This window comes from Eptesicus fuscus, chromosome 14 (assembly GCF_027574615.1).
Source record: "Eptesicus fuscus isolate TK198812 chromosome 14, DD_ASM_mEF_20220401, whole genome shotgun sequence".
NCBI lineage: Eukaryota > Metazoa > Chordata > Mammalia > Chiroptera > Vespertilionidae > Eptesicus > Eptesicus fuscus.
This window is the reverse complement of record NC_072486.1, coordinates 1,332,781-1,356,218: the sequence shown is the minus strand read 5'-3', so window position 1 is coordinate 1,356,218 and position 23,438 is coordinate 1,332,781. Positions and strand designations below refer to the sequence as shown.

General features: G+C 63.3%; 1 protein-coding gene across 1 annotated transcript in view; it reads right to left on the bottom strand.

Annotated features, from left to right (window-relative positions):
• VWC2 (von Willebrand factor C domain containing 2) overlaps window positions 1-22,782 on the bottom strand; it is a 30,827-nt gene extending 8,045 nt beyond the window's left edge. Inside the window, exons 1-3 of the mRNA XM_008150543.3 lie at window positions 22,654-22,782; window positions 20,667-21,471; window positions 5,590-5,719 (exon numbers count right to left, since the gene is read on the bottom strand). Coding sequence (XP_008148765.2) covers window positions 5,590-5,719; window positions 20,667-21,362 — 826 coding nt within the window. The 5' untranslated portion in view covers window positions 21,363-21,471; window positions 22,654-22,782. The remainder of the gene's footprint in view (window positions 1-5,589; window positions 5,720-20,666; window positions 21,472-22,653) is intronic.
• Window positions 22,783-23,438: the final 656 nt, after the last annotated feature.

Genomic DNA, 23,438 nt, shown 5'->3' with positions numbered 1-23,438 from the left:
GCAGCTGTGGGAACAGGGCGGGCAATGCACACAGTCCCGCGGCTGTAAGGACCGCACGCAGCAGCGAGGTCTGAGCAGATTGACCAGAAAGAGCAGTGACCTACCTCCCCAGAGGTAGCTGGCCATCTGCAGGGGGCGGCCAGGGGCTCTGCCTGCGGTGAGCGTGTACATCTCAGGAGATGCTCACTCTGCCAGCGGGAGAGGAGCCAGACACGCGGGGAGCGAGCTCGGCGTGTTGCCGTGTGTTTAACGTGTGAGTCCTTAGAGAGCTGAGGACGCGAGGGCCCGGCTGGGCCCGATCCAGAGGAGACGAGCCTCCGTGAGCGAGGAGTGCATCCCGCTGGCAGCGTGGCGGCCAAGCTGGAGGCAGCCAGAATGCTCGCCAGTGTCAATGGCTGTGGATGTCGAAGCCTGGGCTGCAGAGGGCACAGCCGGGGAGCCGTCTGCACCCCGCCGCCCACCCTGGGGATGCTGGGAAACCTGCCAGCTGCCTGGGCCGTGGCTGAGAGCACCGTGCGTGCCCTCCGGGAGTCAGAGGGCAGACAGGAAGTGCCAGGGATGAGCCGGCCAGGAGCACGGCAGGAGAGGGACGGAAACCCAGAGACACAGAAGGCCGCAGTCAGGCTGCGAATGAGCGGCTCTGACAGCTCAGAAAGCTGGCCACTGGAACAACGCTCAGACCCAACGCTCTCCAGTCCCTCTGGGCTCAGCCCTTAAGCCCTGCCGGAGAGAAAACCCGACCAAACCCCGGAAACGCCTGAAGCCAGCGGGACCTTCACCCCCCTGAGCAGCAGCAGGGCACAGGCCCAGGAGGGACACGCCTCGCACCCAGCAGAACGGCCGTGATGGGGTGCAGGGCAGGCCACCCCCAAGTATGCCACGTTGACATGTTGATTATTTTGAATTAAAGTTACTGGAGAAACAGCTGGTGCTAGAAGGACCGTCTGACGCCCTTTCCACTCCTCCCCGCAGGGAAGTGAGAAACAGGTCTCCCGGGAGCGGGTGCCCCTGGAGCGGGGAGGCCTCCCTGTGGTCGGAAACAGGCGTCTGTGTCAACACACCTGCTGCTTCTTCGTCAATTCGCCAACCCACACAGAAACTCCCTTGTTCTGTTGCATCCTCACCGAAAATAGTTCCTTTGTCTAAAAGGGTAAATGAACCGCCTGCCTCGGTCACTTCTCAGGCCCCGTGCCCCTGGGACACCGCACCTAGGAAATCAGTGTTTGTTTTCCTCCTGGGACGCTGTCTCCTGTCAGTTAGTGCTTAGATGCGCCAGAAGGGCCTAGAAGGGCAGAGAGAAAGCGTCTCCTCCCCCACCGCTGACTGTATCACGACTGACACGCCCAGTGCTGGTGAGGAGAACGCGTCCCCGGGACTCGCACACATGGTTGGAGGGGGTGTGACACGGCACCGACTCTGAAAACTGCCCATTGGCTGTATACACAAACGTGTAACTCAAGACCCAGCCCTAAGAACGGGGAAGTGTATGCGCACGAGAAGGTGGACACAAACCCCTCGTGGCCCTTTATTCCTGATGGGCGCACTCGGCCAGCGGGGAGGGATTGGCAGACGGCGGTGTGTCTGCATCAGACACGACTCGGCCGGAAAAGGGAACGCGAATAGGACAGGCACACACCGTGGTGCCGCGCAGAACGGTCGTGTGGGACAGAGACGCATTTCACAGATGCTTCTCGGCGAGTTCTCACGTGTTCTCTCCCGTGTCATCTATTTCCTTTGACACAGGAGGAAGGTGGGGCCCAGATGTGGCTGCGATCCCCTTGGGGACACAGTAGGCACAGCAGTGGGTGGGACAGAGCCTGCCCCCCCCCCCCCCCCGGCCCCAGGCCAGCTCGGGGCCCAGGGCCCCTGCCTGGATTCGCGGTGTCGGTCCACATTGGGGATGGTCACAGGGCTTTCTCTCCGTGGGTGTCAAAGAATGAGCGTTACCTGCTTAGGTGTTGGCCTTGTCGATGAGCTGAGTGGCTGACTCAGCACGGGGTGGAGAGGAACAAGCACCCAGAATGGCTGTCTGAGCCGGTCCTGCCTTCGGGTCAGAGACTCGCCGTCACGAGGCTGAGGCGCTGCAGGTCGCCCGGTGCAGGGGGGAAGCTCCTTTCTGAGCCTGGACCCCGCCTCTGAGCACCTCTGAGCAGCGGCCCGAAGCTCAGAGAAGTCGGCCTGTGTGGCGCCCGCATCTGCACCTCTGCCCGCGTGCGCCCACCGCAGCTTAATACTGTTGTATGATGAACCGCGGCTCTTAATTTTGGAAAGATTCGACGTGAGGCCATATAGGAGCCAGCCTTTCCTGGAGAGAAGGATCTTCATATGACTCACACACACACAGACACACGCGTGCACATGCACACACAGAGACACACATGCACAGATCATAGACACACATGCATATAGACACACCATGCAGCTCTGTCCAGCTCGCCACATGTGGTTAAACTGTGATCTTACCCTACGCTTTGCAATACACGAGAGGGAAAACACGCGCTCTAATTCTTAGCCGTGTGTCTCACATATTTCCCATGAACTTGCTTCCAATCACCTGAGTTCCCAGCATTCGTCTTAAAAATGTTACATCCGTTTTCATTTCCTTCCAAAACCAGCTTTGATGTCAGCGACTCCGGCAGCTTCCGCGGGAGCGGCAGTTCCCCTCCGTCGGGAGGAGGGTGTTTAACGCTGCAGGTCCGTCGGGGTGAGGGCAAGGCCAGGCACCGCGGTGGTCACCGGCCCAGACCTCCCTCTTCCCGAGCCCCGTCCGCCTGAGCTACTGTCACAGAAGGTGCTGCTGTTGGCCTCCGGCGACCTGTGACTGTCAGACGTGTAACTGTGCTTTGATGGAAGCATCCTGCGTGGGAGCGGCGTGGACAGCGGCCGTGGATTAGTCACCAATCCCACTCAGTTACTGCAGAGCGCTCCATTCTCACAGGACCTGCTTTCACGTTTCAAGCAAAAATTTTACCAAGAATTCCAAACACCGTTTCCCTTTCAAGGTCAGAAGACAACTAGAGAGAGCTGGAAGCCACGGCCGAGCCGTGGAATATCGTGCGACAAAGGTAACGGTAGACATGTGATTAGACGCACGGAGGCTCATTTCTGGTTGTGGTCCTGAAATGTGGAGCTGTTGTTGTTTTGATATCATTGGATCAAACCTTTCAATATGAGTCCTTCTGTAACCTGTAATCCTTCTTTTTTAAAATATGTTTTAATGGATTTCAGAGAGAGGATGGGAGAGGGAGAGAGAGAAACATCGATGGGAGAGAAACATCCATCAGCTGCCTCCTGCACGCCCCCTACTGGGTGGGGATTGGGCCTGCACCCCGGGCATGTGCCCTGACAGAATCAAACAGGAGGCCTCTGGGTGCACGGGCGACGCCCAACCACTGAGCCACACCGGCCAGGGCTGTCATCCTTCCTGAATCTAGTTTTTAAAAAGCACAGTCATCCTCCTACGGGTCTGACGCGGCACCCCCACATCCGGTTCCACTTCGTCCCAGGCTCTCCTCCAAGGCCAAGGAGAGCCGTCCGGAGTTTGCTGTCAGGGCAGCAGCCACGTCCTGGCTCCCCGGCCCCAGCGCTGCACGGTCAGGACGCCCTGGCCGTGTCGGAGGAGACCGTATTCATACAGGCTGCGCGTTGGAACATTTCTGCTGACTCAACAAGTACAATTATGTCTTGATGACAAAAAATTGAATACAAAGGGAAATGCATGACTTTAAATCCTTGCAAATGGTAACGTATCCACAAACAAGAAAGAATTAATTCCAATAATTTCTAAACACAGCTCTCTGACTCGAGACCCTAAGGGGGATGTACCCAAAGAGCAAGAAGGAGCGTAAAGAAGCGCTGAACTGCCCTCACTCAGCGGATAGAGCGTCGGCCTGCGGACTGAAGGGTCCCAGGTTCGATTCCGGTCAAGGGCATGTACCTTGGTTGCGGGCGCATCCCCAGTGGGGGGTGTGCAGGAGGCAGCTGATCGATGTTTTCTCTCATCGATGTTTCTGACTCTCTATCTCTCTCCCTTCCTCTCTGTAAAAAATCAATAAAAAAAAAAAGAAGTGCTGAACTTCACTCAGCGGGTTCCATGCTGGCGGCGTAAACAGAAGGCACCTGTGTGCACGGGGGAAAGAACCACGAGCACGGAGATGGTGCCGGCTACGTACCGAGACGGGGAGGGACGGGGCGGGACGGGGCGAGGTCAGGTGGGTGATGCCGCTGCGTGCCTGCCCGGAGTCCGGGCGGAGAGAATGGCTCCCTGCTGCTTGCGCACCCCTTTCCTCGCCTCGGGATGGGGCTTTCTCGGCGTGGCCCCGGCCTGGGCTGGGCTCACAGCAGAAGCCACGCGTGGGCTCAGGAAGGGGAGAGCAGTTCCACGGCCTGAGACCCAGGCAAGCTGACCTGTGGGTCTTCAGCGCCTCAGAAGCCGGGGTCCCAGGCCAACTCGGAGCCTGTGACAGGGACTTGGAGAGCGGCGCTGGAGACGGCTGTTAGGAGTGTCCCCGGCAGTCAACCAATCAAGATGGCGCGGCCGAGAGGCTGCTCAGACCCCCTTCCCTGGGTACCCTCTTCCCCGGCACCCCCTTCCCAGGCACCCCTTCCCAGGCACCCCCTTCCCAGGCACCCCCTTCCCCGGTACTCCCTTCCCCGGGTACCCCTTTCACAGACTGAAGGCGTGGTCCCGTCTCTGGAGCCAGCTCCCCGCCCCCCCCCCGCCCCCCGCAGGGGCACCACCCCTGCGCCTCAGGGCTCAGGCCCGTCCTCCTGGGAACACAGGCCGGTCAGCAGCCTCGGGGCGATGCCCAGAGGCGCTCGGTGCTGAGAAGGGGTCCCCCTCTGCAGGCGGGGAGCCGCCCAGCGCTGCCCATCGCGGTCACGGGCGCCGGGCTTCTCCCCACAGCGGACGGGCTTGGGTCGCCAGGGCCCCCAGGAAGGGAGCGTCTCCGCTGCCTCTTTGTGACGGGAACACTCCCTGACGTTCACGGTCCACTCCCTCTCAGCGAGGAGCGAGGAGCGCGGAGCCGCGTGCTGGTTTGTCTCGGAAAGAACAGTTACATGGAAGTAAGTGCCTCTCCTCCACGTGCAAATCCAACTTCTCCCCAAAGGACTTCAGGTCACAGGTCCCCGAGACACGGGCTGACACCACCGCGTGGGGAGAGGCCCGCCTGCTCAGTGGCTGGGCGACGACCTAGGACCCAGGAGGTCACAGTTCCACTCGGTCAGGGCACAGGCCCGGGCTGCGGGCTCCATCCCCAGTGCGGGGCGTGCGGGAGGCAGCCCGTCCATGATTCTCTCTCATCGTGGATGTTTCTCTCTCTCTCCCTCTCCCTTCCTCTCTGACATCAATAAAAATATATTTAACAACAACAACAACAACAACAAAACAACACAGAGAACTCCTTCCCTCCTACTGAGCAGCTGCCGGCACCCGGGCCTGGCGGTCACAGAGCCGCGCACCGGGGTGTGGACCCGACCCTCACGCCCCCCACCTTCACGCCGGGAAATGAGCGGAGAACTCGTGGACGGAGGGGCCCTGGAGCCCACCCCGCGGAGTGCACCGCTGTGGACACGCGTGCCACCTACCGTTTTTGCAGATGGGGCAGCACTGGTCAGGCTCGTACACGGGGTCCACGCACTCGGTCTGGGGACACGCGGACACGGAGCACAGCACCTCCCCGCTGGCCTCGCAGCGGCAGCGCTCGCACGGGGACACCTGCAACGCAAGCCACAGTCAGGGCGTCCCGTCCTTCCCCCACACGCCTGTCTCTTCCCCGCACATGCCTGTCTCTTCCCCGCACACGCCTGTCTCTTCCCGCACACGCCTGTCTCTTCCCCGCACACGCCTGTCTCTTCCCCCCACACGCCTGTCTCTTCCCCCCACACGCCTGTCTCTTCCCCGCACACGCCTGTCTCTTCCCCCCACACGCCTGTCTCTTCCCGCACACGCCTGTCTCTTCCCCCACACGCCTGTCTCTTCCCCCCACACGCCTGTCTCTTCCCCGCACACGCCTGTCTCTTCCCGCACACGCCTGTCTCTTCCCCGCACACGCCTGTCTCTTCCCCCCACACGCCTGTCTCTTCCCCGCACACGCCTGTCTCTTCCCCCCACACGCCTGTCTCTCCCCCGCACACGCCTGTCTCTCCGCCCCCCCCCCCTGGCACACACCTGCTCTCTCCCCCAGACGCTGGGATGGCACCCCCTGTCCTAGGCATGTGAAGCTATTCTCCAGCCACCTGGTTTTCAGGGGGGCACAGGCCCAGGATTCGGGAGGGCCCCTGGGGAGCAGACACAGGGTGGGCCCAGGGTCTCCCCTCAGCTCCCGGTGGAGAGCCACCCCGGCTTTGGAGGAGAGACTGCGGTTTGGCAAATATTACAGGAGCGCTGCGGCCTGTTGAGTTCCTGCCGCCTCTCAGCATGCGGGCCAGCCCCTCCCCCAGGCCCGCCCAGTGCCACCAGCCAGCCCCCGCACCCCGCGTTCGCCTGAGGAAGACAGGGGGGGGGGGGGCGGGAGGGAGGGAAACTGAGTCAGAGCTGTCGGGCAGGACCCCCTGTAGCTCTCAGGGCCACCCAAACGCCTGCGGCAGGTGCCAGCCGCTCACTGCCAGGAGGCACAGCCCTTCCTGAGAGGCGGCTCCTGGCTCCGAGGGCGGGGCCCTGCCCCGTCACCCCGCGGGACCCTGCCCTTCCAGACACCGGGCTGCGACTCTCGGGTGTGCTGGGTCCCTCCCACCAGCCCAACGGCTGTTCCTGGAAGGGCCGAGGGCCACACAGCGAGGGGGGGGGGGGGGGTTTCCTAGGAGCCACGGTCTGTCCCGGTGCACCCAGGACGGAGGAGAAAGGCACGTGGGGACCAGCCCCCAGGAGCAGAGCTGCGACAGGGCTGTGGGTGGGGACCGCCGTGGAGACACGGGACCACGGCCAGCTGTTTCGGGGGCGGGGGGGGGGGGGGAGAGGGCCCTGGCTGTCTGGGGTTCCGGGCCCAGGACACCGCCGGCACCCGTGGGGGAGAAACGCTCACAGCACGGGACTCTCCCGCTGTCCCTGCGACGCGGACAATGAGCCCGACCTCCCAGGGGCCTGGTTCTGCGGGAGCAGAGGTTGCAGCCGCCGGAAGGCGTGATCCGGAGGGAGCCCCCCGATGCTGGTCTCAGACGCCCATAGGCTTAAGGGGTGTAACATGGATCTTAAACTTACTCCCAAACAGCCCCTCAGGCTCGGCCACGGCGTCCTGTGGAGCATTCCTAACGGACAAAGGAGCTCGAGGGGTACAAACTGGAGACTCCTGACCCCTCTAAGCGGCACCCCGGGACCTCAGAGCGAACCGCTGAGAACAGACGCCCCCGCCCACGGGCTCTGACCCTCATGATCGCCGGTGGCTGCCGCTGAGGTTTGGTTACACGTCCAACCCCACGGGAGGCGTCCGTGACCCAGCTGAGAAAGGAGTTTCCAGAGGCACAAGCCCGGCCCCCACGGCCGCCGGCGTCATGTCACCGCTTGGCCACCAGAGGGCGAACGTGCCCTTTGCAGCGCGGAGCCTGTCTCCCCGAAGGTGCAGGCGGCACCCAGCAGGTGCGGGGAAGTCCCAGGCTCCCCTCCAGTCAAACCGGGTTTCTCATGGCCTGGGGGCCGGGGAGGCACGCAGGGGCTGGGTCAGCTCTGCTCCCTCATGGAGCGAAAGGCCACCGCAGGCTGGGCCCTGCCAGGAGTCCACCCGGCAAGTTGGGGCGGCAGCCGAACTCGGGTCTGCGCAGCCCTCCGGCCACTCGGTACCATCTCACAGCCTGCCGGGCCCCACCGCCCGCTTCCCCAGCCCCTCCCGCGCCCGCGAGCCTGGAGGGTGTATGCAGGTCACGCTTCCTTTTCAGCAGCCGCCTCAGAAGACATCTCCCCGCGGCTCAGGCTCCTGACCTCAAACTGTCTCATCACACCAGCCCGAGGCATCTCCAAGCTCCATCTCCAAACCAGAGCGGTCCGCAGGGACAGGAGACACCACCCCACCCCCAGCCTGCCTCCCCACCCCGCAGCCTGCCTCCCCACCCCGCAGCCTGCCTCCCCACCCCACGCATTGCCTGCCTCCTCACCCTGCAGCCTGTGTCTTTGGCTCCCAGTGCTGTGCATCCCCCTCCCTCACCCGGGCCAGCATGGGTGCCAGGACCCTGCGCCCCTCCATCCCCTCCTCCACGGAGAGAGCGACTCCCAAGCAGCCGCCTCCCGGGCCGCACCAGCTGCAGCGCAGCCAACAGAGCGGCTGTGCTGGGGAAGAGACTGGTTCTCTGCGCTCATCCTGTGGAGAAGGGATTTGCACACAAAGGGACTCGTTAAGAACTGTCCCAGGAGCTGTGGCTCCCAGGCCCAGGAAGACAAGGCCCAGCACCCAGAGGCACCCGCAGCAGCCAGGCCCACGGCCCTCTCCCCCTGACAACTCCCATCCTCTTGGGGCTCATCTCAGGCAGGGCTCCCGTAGGAGGGTGCGGAGGGGAGAGGAGCGAGGAGGGGTGAGGCAAGCGTGCTGGTGGCCGACAGCTGTGAAGGGCGTGAGGTGGGCTCCCCTGGGCGGGGCTCCAGGCCTGGTCAGCTCCTGGGGACGCAGGCGCCGGGGGAGCAGTCAGACCACAGGCAGCCACGCGCGGCCTGCTGCTGCCGGGCCCCTGGTTGGCCAGCTCCCAGGGCCTGGCCTTTGCCGGTGGGACCTCAGGGAGATCATCAGAGACAATGAGAGGCAGGTGAGGTCAGGAGGGTGGGCCTCCGCTCATAGGAAGAGGAAGCGGCTGCAGATCTCTCTGCTCTCTCCACCGCGGGGGACCCAGAGAAAAGCGAGGGGGTCTCTCAGAACCCCACCGTGCCGGCACCTGGATCCCCACAGCGGTGAAGGTGAGCGTCCGTGGTTCGGGCCTCTCCTGGCGTCTGTGGGGGCAGCTCGGGCCGTATTTCGGCAGTAGAATCATGTGTGTGCCCCGCCCCCACCCTGGCCTGAGGCACACGGGGCGGGACAGAGGGGAGGAGTTTGGGGGCCGCCCTGGGCCACAGGCAGTACTCGGGGCTCAGCTCCACCCTGGACACTGGCCCCAAACAGCGAGGGGCGTCTCCTCCTCCCCCCCACCCCCTGGGAAACCGGCCGTGCTGAGATTTTGGTGGAGTTACTTTAATCTCATTCACAGATCCCTAAATAATTCCTCAGCAGAGGGGCGTGAGGTGAACAGGGCATGCTTATCTGGGGAAGACTGGGGGACGGGAGACAAGCTCCTCATGTTAAAAAAATGGGAAGATCTAAGCCCACTTGTTCAGAATTAGAATAAATGGTCGTTAGAGATCAGCGATACTTGGCAGACAGAAAAGAGGCTTGATTTTCACCGGAATGGTAAATAATCCACATTAAGCGTCTTCCAAAGAGTGGGCTTTTAAACGATTGGTGTAAGGCCCCTCCCTCACCCGGGCCAGCATGGGTGCCAGGACCCTGCGCCCCTCCATCCCCTCCTCCACGGAGAGAGCGACTCCCAAGCAGAGAACCAGAGTCTCTTCCTCAGCCCAGAGGAAGTGGCCTGGGAGGCATGGATCTCTCGGGGGGATCACAAAGTCAAGTTCTTTCAACAATGAGATGGGACATGAACTCGGTGCAGTAATGGGAGGGGTGGGGACTGCGGCAAACCAGCAAAAAACAAGGCATTGAACCTGATATGCACACCTCTTCCTAAAACACACACACAGAGACACACACACTCACACACACACACACACACTCACACACACACACACACTCACACACACACACACACACTCACACACACACGCACACACACACACTCACACTCACTCACACACACACGCACACACACACACTCACACACACGCACACACGCACACACACACATGCACTCACACACGCACACACATGCACACACACACACACACTCACACATGCACACACACACACACACGCACACACATGCGCGCACCAGGAGAAACAGCCACTCCTCCTCTGGGCAGTCTCCATCTGAGATGGCAGCCCCAGCCGAGCCCTTCAGCGGCCATGGGGAAGATAACCAAATGAGTCCATTTCCTTTGCCCAAGGCTGGCCGGGCTCTGGGGCCGGGGCTGAGATGGCCAGGCGATGAAGCGGCTTCCTGGGCGCCGTCTGAGGCCGGAGCCACGGGTGTCTCCCTCAGGGCGCATCGGCTGCCAATTGCCCGGCAGATGCTGGGCCAGGGCCCGTGCCAGTGGGTGCGGGCATCGCTGGCTCACTCCGTCACCCCGCACTGCTAGTTGGCGCTGAGCCCCTTCCCAAGAGGAGCCGTTTCCTTGGCTTCCTGGGGGCATGGGGAGCGGGGATGGGGGGGCCTCTGCTCCAGCGAGAGGTGGGGGTGACCTGTGCTGAGAGGTTCGCATCAGAGCACAGCTCACCCCTGGGCCCTGGGGCCTCAGCAGCCCCCTCCGCGCAGGCCCGGGGAGGCAGTGCCTGTCAGAACCGCTTCCTTCCAGCCGCCCGCCTGACATGCCTGCGCGTGGGACAGCCTGGCTGCCTCCCGGGGGCCAGCGCCGGTGCTCAGGGCCGCCTGTCCGCTGCCAGGCCCCGGGTCCCCAGGACACAGCTGTCCCCAGGGCCACGGCCCGGCCCGGCCCCTCCACGGACATGAAGGAATGTGAGCTGAGACTTGCTGGACACTAACCGTGCGTGTGTTTGGTCCAAGCCCCTCGGACAAAAATACTGAGTGCCGAGTGCCTTGGCCAAAGGAGGGCGAGGTGAGAGTAAAACACCCACGCGCGGCGCTGTCACGCTGGCGAAGGAGCCGCACGCCCGCCTCCGAGGGGAGGAAGGTGCCCGCAGGCTCCCTGCTGAGCTGCCCCGGGCGCGAGGGCCGAGGAGCCGCGAGAGGAGCCCTCCTGGCGGGCAGCTCTGCATCTTCTTACAGGACGGGGGAGCCATCGCTCCTGGCCGACCAGAACGGGGGGCACCGGTGACCCGCGGCCCCGGAAACAGGGGGGCCTTTGAGAACGTCCCCCGGTTTCTGATTTTTGCCTAAAGCTGAGCTGCCCCCGTGATCACTTTTTCCCAAAACATTTAGAAGTTGTATTTAATGGGATTGCCTGTGCATTTAAAGGTAAATTTCTCACCCAGCCGGCATGGCTCAGTGGTTGAATGTCGACCTATGAACCAGGAGGTCAGGGTTCGATTCCCGGTCAGGACACAGGCCTGGGTTACAGGCTCCATCCCCAGTGTGGGGCGTGCAGGAGGCAGCCGATCCATGATTCTCTCTCATCATGGATGTTTCTCTCTCTCTCTCCCTCTCCCTTCCTCTCTGAAATCAATAAAAAAAATATTTTTAAAAATGCTTTAAAGATAATTTTCTCAACTCAACATTCAGTGCAAGAGCCCTAGCCGGTTTGGCTCAGTGGATAGAGCGTCGGCCTGCGGACTGAAAGGTCCCAGGTTCGATTCCGGTCAAGGGCATGTACCTTGGTTGCGGGCACATCCCCAGTAGCGGGTGTGCAGGAGGCAGCTGATCGATGTTTCTCTCTCATCGATGTTTCTAACTCTCTATCCCTCTCCCTTCCTCGCTGTGAAAATTCAATAAAATATATTTTTTAAAAAATTTAGTGCAAGACACACCAACCCTTGCAAAGCTCAGAAACACTGGGTCCACCTCCAGGTAGGCGTCACCACCATGGAGACCCCCCAGATTTAGTCGAGTCGGTGTCCGCACCAGCCCTCCTCACGTGGATGCGGGGCTGCTCTGCTCCCTGCAGGGTTTCACCAGCACATCCGGCTTCTACCCACCAGATGCCAGGAACCCCCCTCCCAGCCCCCGGAGACCAACAGACGGGGCTGCAGACTGCCCCCCGCCCGCTGCCGGCCGCCGTGGCCCCGTGGCGAAGCAGCTCTGCGGCCCATCGAACCACAGCGTCCGTCCGTCCCGTTCCTCCCTGGCTGGGACTCTGCTCCCGGGGCCCGATCCTCCCAATCTCAGCCTTCAGGCTGCACTTCCGAGCTCTGTCAGTGAGGACTTGGGGGGTATGCTCCCGACTTTTGAGAAAATGGCGTTGTTCAGACGAGTTCCTGAAAGACAGGTTTGCTGGGTGTTTACCTCGGAGTGGCACTGATGTTCGCTTTGTTCTTTAAGGATGTTCGTCCACTGTTTGGGATTTCTCCTGTTGACAAGATGCCAGCTGACCGCCTGCTCACTGTGATTTTGCAGGTAAAGTCTTTTCTCTCTGGTTGTTCTCAGAATCTTTCCTGCAGCCGCACGGTGATGCGGGAGGTGTGGGTGAAATTTATGACCTTCCTTTAGATTCACTGGGATTCCTGAATCGGAAAATAGTGGTCTTCCACCCGAGCTGGTGTGGCTCAGTGGATAGAGCGCCGGCCCGCGGACTGAAGGGTCCCAGGTTCGATGCCAGTCGAGGGCATGTACCTCGGTTGCAGGCTCGATCCCCGGCCCTGGTCACGGCACGTGCAGGAGGCAACCAATCGCTATGTTTCTTGTTTAATCGGTGTTTCTCTGTCTCTCCCCCTTCCTTCCACTCTCTCTAAAAATCAATTTTAAAAAATATCCTCGGGTGAGGATTAACAAAACAAACAAACAAAAAATAGAAAGAAAATAGTGGTCTTTCAACCTGAACGTCTGGGAAGGGCTGTCTCCGTTTCTCCCAGGCTCTCAGCGTTCTCCCGTGTCCAGAATTCCGAGCTGATGTGCATTCGGCCTTTCGCTCCGTCCTCCTGTGCTCCGTGTGTCTGTGTTTCATTCTGGTCACTTCTTCCGGCTCTGCTGGCTCACTACTTTACTTACAACCTTTTCCTAACTCACTGTCTGACCCTCCAGCGAACATTAATCCGTCGTTATGTCATTCATTTATACAAGTTCTGCTTCTTTTCAAAGTGGACTCAGGATCTGGATGCACGCGTGTCGTCCACCGTGCGTTTCGTCCCGGCGCGGGTTTCTCTGGGCATTAAATGCGCCGGTTCCCGCCCCGCCGCTGGGTCTCACGGACTGCTCCTCCCGGCGGATTCCTCCTGGAGCCCGGTCTTCTTGTCATTTTATCGTGGCATCGCGTCCCGGAAGGCCGTGTGCGGTTCTTTCCGGCCCGGGCGGAGAGTGCACTGCTGCGGAGGGCGTTGGCCTCAGACACCAGCCTGGGACCCTTTAAACAAAAGATTCCGCCTGGTTTTTTGGGACCACGGAGAAGCGGGCATCTGGCTCTGCAGGTGGCTCAGCCCGCCCAGGGCGCTCCTGCCCCGCCCCCGCGCCGGCCCCGCCCCCTGCAGCTGCCCCGCCCCCGAGCCGGCCCCGCCCCCCGCCCCGGCCCCGGCCCCGCCCCCGCGCCGGCCCCGCCCCTTTCCGTAGGCTCAGGTGAGCCCTGCAGATCTGCTCTGATCCTGGGGATGGGGCCCTGGCCTGTCACCTGCGCCCCGCTGTGGGGACCCAGGCGGCCCAGGCGCCAGTGGAGGCCCACAGGCAGCTCCTGCTACGAGGCAGACTTGCTCCCTGGATCCTGGCTCCACCTCCGGGGTGAATTCCTCTCACCGTGGCCGTTGGAGCTGTGCTTTTCAGGAGAATTGTACAGGATTTCCGGGACTGCGTGAGTGAGTTTTGCACACGGTGGCTTTGCCGGCTCTCCGTCTTCCATGTCCCAGGCCAGCAGTGGTCACATCCTGTCTACAGCAGCGTCATTTCAGCCGTGAGAGGACTGTGCAGAGGGAGCTGACAGCCAGTGCGCCCTCCCCGGCCTGTCCACGGGCTGGGCCTCCGACAGGAGCCACGGGCCAGGGCAGACGCCTGACATCATCCTGCCTGCAGCTTGGAGAGGCACGCAGTGTCCTGGCTGCACCCCAGTGCCCGACAGAAATAGAATGCCCAGCGCGGTCCGCTGGCAGCTGGTCAGCTTGGAGCAGAGGAGCAGCGAGAAGGGTTCCAGCAGCCCGGTCAGCCCCGGCCAGAAGGGCGGCCACGGGCCGCGTCGGCCTTCCTCCAGCCGCAGCCTCTGTTGGAGACAGACTCCTGCCCGCTCCCCAGAAGCTGCCAGGATGCCTGTCACTGACAAGGAACCACAGCAACGACAGAGCCTGCACGCGTGGCTTCACCTGTTCCCGCAGAGCCCCTCGTGGTGCCCCCTGCACACCCCCGACACCCAGGTCACTGCCCGGTTACGGGGGACCCCGGGGCTGGTCACTGCATCTCCCGTCTCCGGACCAGTGCCTGGCAAATAAATATTCAAAAACTATTTTGAATAAATAAATGCAAGAGTGATGATTTTTAATTGGAATTGGTGACATTTGGAGATATTCTCTGAGAGGTAAATATTACAGGAAAACACAGCCCCCTGCAGCCACTCCCTGTGACGCAGCCTCCGCGGGCAGGCAGTCTAGAGCCCAGACGCGCCGGGGGGCAGTCGCCTCCCGTAAGCACGGGAACCCGACGGCAGGCGTGTCCCCCCTGCGTGGTCAGAGCTGGAGATCGAATTGCTCTCGTGTCTCTCGGCTCCGCCTCATCCTGGGAGGGTGAGCAGACACTCTCGTTTAACCATGGAAAACACGGAGCTCTGACAACTGCCCAGGGCCCAGGGCTGACCCAGCGCCAGGCTCCGCCCGCCCTGTCCTTCCGTGGCTCGTGCCCTGTTCTCGAAGCTCCAGATTCTGACAGCTGGGCCCCGGCGCCCGAGCCTCCCCGGAGCCAGCTGGCTGTAGGGCTCCGAAGGAGGCATCGGCTCCCTAACGTGGAACTTCTCTACTTGTGCGGAGAGGGACGGTTCAAAGCCACGTGGCTGAAGGGCCACAGGAAGCCACGCCCAGGGGAGATGTGGTCCGCAAACGCCCTTCGAAAGGGGCGGCGTGGCGCAGCTCGGGCAGACGGCTGCCAGCGGGCACCATCCCACCTGCAGCGCTGGGCAGTCTGGGTGTGAACGGGAACCCCTCGTCACACAAACGTCTACGTGCCAGGAGCCAAGAGAGCACAGTCCTGAGCTGGAGGTGCCCCTCGGGCCACCAGTCTGCCCCCAACCCCTCCCCCCGTGGGCCTGCTCCTCGCCAAGGTCTTGGCCGCCTCTGGCGACCTAGTGTTCCGTCCACTGCCCACTGAGCCCTTCCCCTCGCCGCAGGCCGCTCCCGAAACCCAGTGCTCTGTCCTCATTCCAAGTCAAGATTTCACTCTTTGAGGGGCACAGATATTTATTGCATCCTGGGTGGCTTGAGTCAAATATGACACACACCCCCATAAATAAACACTTCACCAAACAAAACCCATCCAGCATCTGCTAGACACAACTGCAGTCACATGCCTCCCGCCTGCCTGTGCCTTCCCTCTCCATGGACCAGAAATCCCCTTGGCCACACCCAGAATGCACCTGGTCACGTGTGGTCGTGTGGTCGTGTGGTCATGGAGCTAAGGCGGGGGCGTTGGAAGGGCAGGATTTCAGGGCCCAGCAGGCGGGACTCGCCGCCGGCTCCACCACTGACTAGCTGGTTGACATGGATCCAGTTACTTCATGGACCCGAGCCTTCGTTTTCTCTCCTTTAAAATAAAGAAAATACCAACTCACCAGTCTGTCGTGTAAGTCACCCCCAAAACGTGTCAGGCATACAGGTGCTGAACAAATACCGGCTCCGTCCTCCCGTCGTGACAGATCGAACTTCCGCGGTGTGTATCCCACCGCACGGCCAATCCGATGTCGCGTGGTGCAGACCACGGGCAGTCTCTCGGGATGTGTTTCCGTTTCCCCACCGAGTGAGGGACACAGGCGTATGGACGCCCCCGTGTTCGTTTACTTGTTCTTGTGGAAGCGGCTTCAGACAGGAGGCAGAAGCGGAGAGTCCGGAGTTTACAAAATCTTACTCGGAACCCAAGCAAGCTCAGAGGCGGCAGAGGCACAGACACCAGACCGGCGTAACGAGAAGAGCGTGCCCTTCACGCAGCGTGATTCACGTGATGTGGCAGAGGTCAATGACCACAGCATGGTCTGTGTTAATAACATCGGCCATAGAGGATCCGCTCCGTTCATTTGAAAATACGAAGAATGGCATCTTCCTCTTAGCAGGCACTTGGTCACAATCGCAAGAGCCATCTATTTAGACGGAGCTTTGGATTCCAAATTGCACGTAAGGTATCTTTGCACGGATAAACCTCGAGATGCGATGTGGCAGCAGGGTTAGTGGCCGTCCGACGCTGACGCCAGAGCGGAGGGGTGTGACTCAGTGGTCCCCGGGCATGTCCCCGGCGGCCACTCTCGCCGTTATCTCCCCGTCGCCAGCCCTCAGGCCGTGAAAGAGCCTTTCGAGCAGCACTTATTAATAATTCATTTGCTCCTTTTCTCCAAGGACGCGTACACTCGCCGGTCAGAGCTCCTGATCGGCTAGGATAGATACCCAGTGTGGACACACGGCCCGGGTACGTCCCGCCCACCGCAAAGCCACGGGAGCCGCCTCCTGCGCGGCCTTATCTCCGGAGCCAAGTCCCACCAGGTCCCGTAGGACACCGAGCCCGGCTCGCAGACCCGTTCCTATTGTCACCTCCCGCAGCGGCCGGGATGCCCAGGAGGGGAACGATCCTTTGGTTGCTCGAAATGGAATTGTGTCTTATCAATGAATTTCCAGTTTGATGCGCTGCGGCCGGCTTGTAGTCATCGGGGTGAATTACAAACCGCTCGTAGAGCCTGTCAGAGTTGCCCGTGAGTTACAAGGACGCAAACACCGTGACCCGGTCACACATACCTGAAGTGCTGCTCGGGATGGTTTGGACAGAATCGGGGGGCTCTGCACACGGCTCCACGCAGGCGGTTTACTCCCCCCACCTCCCCACCCCCCGTGCCTCCTTCTGAACACTTCCAGCCAGGCTCACGGTTCACCCGCCCCGAGCGCGTTCCTCTCATCCACTCGGCCCGTGCCTAGGCGGTCAGCGGGGTCCCTGACACCGCCTACAGGCCGAGTGGGCCCACCCGCCCACCCTCCCCAATCCAGAGGCTGCAGTTCTACCACCCCGGAGCAGGCTGTGTGGAGGCACAGGCCTTTAAGGGAAGGGAGTTAAAATGAGGTCATAGGGATTGGCCCCAGCCCCGCATGGCCGGTGTCCTTATAAGCAGGAGATGAGGACCCGGCGTGCGCAGGGGGATGACCGCCGAGCACACGGAGGGAAGGCCGCCTGCTCGCCCAGGACAGGCCTCGGAGGGACCAGCCCGCCCGCAGCTGAGCTCAGCCTCCCGCTGCAGGGCTGTGCACCGGGCCTTTCCCGAGTCCCAGCCTCTGGCTGGTGCTGTGTTAGGGCAGCCCTCGCCGAGGAACACGCCCTGGGAGGCGCGTGGGAATACCACTCACCCCTAAACAACGCGGCCCAACAGGCAGCCCCCGTTCAGAGCTGGGCGCCTGCAGGGGGGGGGTGAAGCACGGACCTGGTCTCCTGTGAGGCAGCAGGGAGCCCCCCGGCAGCGGGGCTCTGACTTGGACAAACAAGGGAAGCCGCGAGCACATCCTGGACGGATGAGGATGCCCTCGCTGCCAGCAGTGGCTGAGCGGGACTTGGTGGGAGCAGGAGGGAGGTCAGCCAGGCTGTGAGGGGCGGAGTCCCAATGGGTGAGGGACATGGAGGGGTGGGGAGGGCGGGTCTGAAGTACAGGGAACCCTGGGCAGAGCGGGAAGCAAGCGGACATGTGCCCCCAGAGGGAGAAGCCCTGAAGGCAGGGCCATCGCACTTCCGGGCACAGGGCAGGACCGGGCTCTGTCGCTCCTCCCTGCAGACACAGCCCAGCCCCCACCACAGTCTCCTCCGGGGGGAGCAGCCTCCCTTTCGCCTCCTCCCGTCTACGCGAAGGAACCGGTGCTCACAGCCTGACCAGATGGTACCCCAACCGGCGGTTCGGGCGGGACGTGCGCTCCTCTCCATTTCCCGTACACCCTGGGCCGTGCCGCCCGCAGGCCACGGGTTCGGGCTCTGCGCCCAGGGTCCCAGCGCAGGCGAGTGAGCAGTGGTTGTGCCTGGCACTTGGCGCCGTGACCAGTCTCCTTTGTTGCAGCCCAGGGACCCCGTGGGCTCCTGGCTCACCCTGACTCTTCCACAGTCGTCCTTCCGACACCCCTCTCTCGGCGTGAAGGGAAACCAAAACACAGACACCAGCTGACGGACACCGAGCCCCTCGGAGCTAGGGAAACGCGTGGAGTTGTCCGATGCCAACAGAACGGCACAGGCAGGTCTACCCCGCAACGCAGTCAGCACGCGGTGTGCGTCTGCAGGGCCAGGCACAGAGCTAAGGACACGGCGAGCAGCTTCCCAGCATTCCTGCTGGGACAGCCTCGCGGCTGAGAGTCACTGGACGGAGGTTAGAATGAAGAGTCAGTCCTGGTCGGTGTGGCTCAGTGGGTGAGCATTGACCTATGAACTAGGAAGTCACGGTTTGATTCCCAGTCCGGGCACATGCCTGAGTTGAGGGCTTGATCCCCACTGGGGGGGGGGGGGGGTGTGCAGGAGGCAGCCAATCAATGATTCTCATCATTGATGTTGCGCTCTCTCTCTCTCTCTCTCTCTCTCCTCCTTCCTCTCTGAAATAATAATAAAAAAAGAATGAAGAGGAGAGATGCAGTTCATTCTCTAAAAATACGTTCACTCGCCCCTTCATTTCCCCCAAGATGGTGCTCTTTCCAGACTCCCCTTTGCTGCTCCATCTCCCACCTGCGGAGTTTGACACACATTCTACTCAGTGACCCGTTTGGAACAGGAGTCAAACAGGAGCCCCTCCCCGACCCAGAGGCAGGCCGGCGGCATCCCCCGTGGCAGTGAGTTACCGCGCAGGAGTGTGACATCTCCTGCTCCCTGGGGTTTCGGTGGACAGCCATCCGCTCTGGGATGCGCTGGGCATTTCAGATCAAACTGCTAATAATCCCTCCGCCGACCTCATGGGACACTTTTAAGAGATGACTGTGGAACTCCATACAGTGCAATCAGTAATCAGTGTTAATAATGCAAAACTAACCACGTGGCTTTGATCTTGTAACGCTTTGATTTTCTTATGAACTGAGATCCCAAGAGAATTGTTTTGTAGGGTCCCTCCCTGTCTGCAGCCCTGTCCCAGGCCAACGGGGAAGGCCCTGCTCTGGGCCTCGCCCGCGCCCATGGCCACCTCTGCCTCTGCGCTTAACGCTGCACCCCACCAGCCCGGTGTCTGCGGGCGCCCCGGACTCGGGGAGCACCGTGAGGGCAGGGATCCCGCATGCTCATGGGTGTGGCCCGGGCCGGTCCACGGGAGTTTCTCACCAAAGTTTTCTGTTTCTCCAAGGGCTGAGCCAAGGACTGTGAGGACGGAGAGGTTGGGCATCGGCTCCCAGGAGGTGTAGGGGTAGCCTGGCCCCTTATCTCGCAGGTAAGAATAAAGGGGGGGGGGGCGCGGGCTGGTTGCTGCAAAGCCAGAATGGAACCCCGTGGTTCCCGACTGAATCCCAGCGTTCTTTCTACACTTCCTGCTTTACTATAGACCTATACCTCCCGCTTCCTGTTTGCACCGCTTTCGGGGTTCAATCCTAAAACTCCTCACAAGCGGGCCCACCCTGGGTGCACCCCGAATCTGCATTTCTCGGTGGCTGTGGCCTGGGGGACCAGCAGGATCCTCCCCGCCTGCCCTTCCCGCTCAGCTCTGGGGGCTCTAGGTCCCAGGATGCCTTCCGCCGCCCAGGAAATCCCTGGCCTTCCAAGTGCATGGGCCAAGGCCAGGCAGGCCCTGGCTCGCGCCTCGCTGGGGTTGGAAAGGCTGAACTGCCGGCAGGTGTCTCCCGGGCCCTGGCGGGGAGTCAGGGCTTCCCGAGTTCACTCGGAGCCAGGCATGCATGTCGGGCAGCATCTCCCTCCTGACCAGCGCCCCAGCGCGCTGGACCTTTGGGTCCCGGGACCGACCGCGGGGGTAAAGGCGTGCGCAGTGGAGTAGACCCGCTGCGCTGGACACGGGAGCCTGCTTCCGAAGCGCAGGGTTGCCGTCAGCAGGTCACTGAACAATTCCGAGTCTCAGCCTCCTCTTCCCCACACACGGGGGACGGTAGCCGGTAATCTGCGTGGCTGCATGGCCTGCGGTTCAGCTCAGTGGACGTGGGTTTGAGCGCCAGCCTGGAGCCTGGGGCGCACAGGCACCCCGAGGGGCGGGTGCTCAGACTCTCACGTTCTCGCCTAAAAGAGAAGGTTTTTACCCCGAACTGGCTTCTGGGTGTTTGCTGACCACTGTGTCCCGGCATCAAGGAGCAGGCGCTTTCTTTGAATTTTTAGAATATTGTCAGGATGGCCCAACCCGTAATCTAGGGGAGTGGCTTGTTTGTGGGAGTCCCCGCCCTGACTGGGCTATCAGCTTAAGAACATACCCCGATGGCCCGCACTGGCATGCAGGTCACCGTGTTTGAAAGCTGGTGGGGCGGGTCAAAGGCCAGGCGTTTAAAGGGGCAGCGGGAGCGCCAAGTTCACATGGAGGTTCAGGGAGGGGAGGCCGGGCCTCGCCTTCAGAGCCGGCCCAGGACGCCCCGTCCCAGGGAAGGTGCCGGGTTAATGCCCAGTGCCGGCCGCTTTGGAGGAGGTGGGTTTGGGGCGCGGCCAGCGATGCCCACCTCTGGGGAGCGGAGGGCGCCTCTTCTCCCCAGCGGGGCGCCCCGCGCTCCGGGCCGGCTCCCCCCTCGGGGCGGGGCCAAGCCGCCCGCCGGCTCGCCTCTTACCGCGAACTCCTCCAGGGTCTGGTAGGTGCGGCCCCGGAACTCGCAGTAGTTCTTCCGCTCCTTGCACTGCGGGCAGCACTGGCTCGTGTCCACGTGGACGCAGCGCGGGTGCAGCCGCGGGCACTCGGGCTGCGCGCACAGCGGGCCCTCCTCGGTGCACAGGCAGGGGCAGGCCGACGGGCCGGGCGCGAACTGCTCCCCGATGGCGTACACGAAGCCGCTCTCGTCCACGCAGCCCTTGCCGCGGTAGTCCGGGTACGCGTACTCGTCGGGCGGCTCCGTCGCGGGCGCGGGGTCGGGGCCGGCTGCGTCCGGGGCGGCGGCGGAGGGGGGCTCCTCCGGCGGGGTGTCCCCGCGGGGCCGAGCCTGCAGGTCCCCGGCCTTGGCCCCCGCGCCCTGGGCGGCCCAGGCCTGCTTCTGCCGGCCCCACGCCTCCCGGCCGCCGAGCGCGCGGCCGCCCCTGCTCTTCCAGTCGCGGCCGCCGCCGCCCTCGTCCCTCGCCGGGCGCCCCAGCTCGCTCACCCGCCCCGGGCCGTCACGCGGGGCGTGCTCGCGCTTCTCCGGGCCCGGCCGCTCGGGCGCCTGGGCCAGCTTCTCCGGCGGGATGGCCGGGCTGCACAGGGCCACCATCAGGCAGCAGGTGACCAGGAGGGAGCTGGACAGCGCGCCGCCGGCCATCGCCGCGGAGCGGGGCATCCCCTACCGCGTCCCGGCGGGCGGGCGGGCGGGGAGCGTGGCCGAGGGGCGAGGCGCATCCACAGCCCGGGGGCGCGCCGCCAGCCGGGAGCCGCCGTCCCTGTGGTCCCTGCGGAGAGAACAGCTCGCTGAGCCCGCGCCCCGGCCCCGCTGCCCCGCGCCGCCCGCCCGGCGCCCGCAGCTCCCGCAGCGCCAGGGGCGCGAGCAGACCGCGCGGGCGGGGGCGCATGCCCCGCGCGGAGCCCGGCCGCGCTTCGGGGACCTCACGGCTCGCGGAGACGTACAGGGAAGCGAAGTTCCAGGCAAACCCGCCGCGGCGTTTCTCGCGGAGTCGTGATGAGCAGGGAGGCGGCCTCGGGCGGCGGGAAGCCGCGAGCCGGGCCCACGGCACCCCCCTCCCCCAAGTCCTGGATGGACCCACACAATCCGGGCGCCCGGGCGCCCCTGCCCAGGTCCTGGCCACATTCTCACGGGTTCCCAGTGGAGAATTCCCCGGCGGAATTGGGGACGCAGACCGCGCTGGAAGCTAAGCAGGACCCTCCTCCCCCCACCCCTCTCCCCCCGGGACCTGAGGGGGCATTTCCAACAACTTTTAAAATGCGCCCTGGGGGGGGGGGTGTGCGGGGGCAGATCCCCCTTCCCGCCCTCCTCCCAGGCCCCGTGCCCAGGAGGCTGTCCAACACGCCCCCAGCCCGGCAGGGTGGGGGATTCCGAAGCTTCCCCCCCACACACACTGGCCACAGCACCCAGCAGGCTGCTCAGCGACTCGGGGTGCAGGGAGAGAACCCCGCGTGGGCAGCGGCGCTCTGTCTTGTAACCGCTTTGCACCCAGGAGGGGGTCATGGCGGAGGAGCCCTGGTGCCAGGGGTCGCGCTAAAGCGCGCGGTAGGAGAGCTGGGGGTGGAGGGCGCAGGCGGGGCGAGTCCCTCTCACCACCCCTGTCCCTAAAGCCTTTCTAGATCCCAAAGTTTCTGCCGCCCAAAGGGCCCGAGAGAACCCTAGACGCCGCAGGGTGCACCCCAGCCACCCTCCCCTTCCAATCCCACCCCCATTGGGCGCGCCCCGGGGATCCCACCCCTCGCCGGCTCTCCGGGGCTCCGGTCAAGGGTGCCATCTGCTCACTCCGCCGGCCCGGCGCACCTCAGCTGGCGCAAGTCGCCTGTATTTACAAACTCGGGGAGGAGGGCGTTCCTCCCGAGCTGCAGGGAGGCCTTAGGTGCCCAGGGAGTGGACAGCCGGCATGCGCCCCCATCCCCATCCCCGTCCCCGGGCGGGCGCCCAGTCTACCTACATGATCGCGGGGCGCCGGCCAGTTGGGCTCCGGACTCGCGGAGGGCGCAGCCCCGAGGCGCCGGCACCCACCCTCCGGGCGGCGGGGAACCTGCGCAGGGCGCACGGAGGAGCCGGCAGCCCCACCTGCGCGCCCCGCCCGGCGCGTGCACTCGGCTAGGGCGTCTCCGGGGGCTGGTCCATGGGGCCGCCCGCGGCCGGCAATGGCTGGCCTGACCAGCATCAGAGCCCGGGCCGCCCTCCGCGGCTCATCCCCGGTCGCCCGGCCCTGGCGGGACCTAGCTCCGCCCCTCGGCCGGCGCGGGGAGCTCTCCACCCCGCCGCTGGGATGCCGGCCGCCGCGGCGCGTCAGAGGCGGTGGAGATGCCGGGAGCAGCGCAGTGGCGGGCCAGTGGCTCCGAGCCGGCCTCCCGGAGACCGCGCGCCCGCCCCGCCCGCCGCCGCTGCCTCCCTCCCGCCCCGCGCGCTCCCGCTCCCTCCGCCGCTGGGTCCGCGCTGCCGGGGTTTGGGGACCTCCCGCCACTCGCTCCCCTTCCTGGAGGAGCACCGACCTGTCACTCACTCCGCTGCCGGCCAGCTGCAGGGCCATTCTCCTTCCTTCCCTGGCGCTCACTCACTTTCCACTGGACCTTCCATCGGATTTTCTCTTCCATTCCTTCCTTTCATTCCTTCCTTCCCGGTTGGCCCCCTGGGCTCGCCATCTGTGGACAGTCGGTTTGCCTCCTTAGAGAACGCTGAGCGCCTGCCTTCCCTGTGGCATCCGGAGGCCGAGTTCGCTTAATGGGC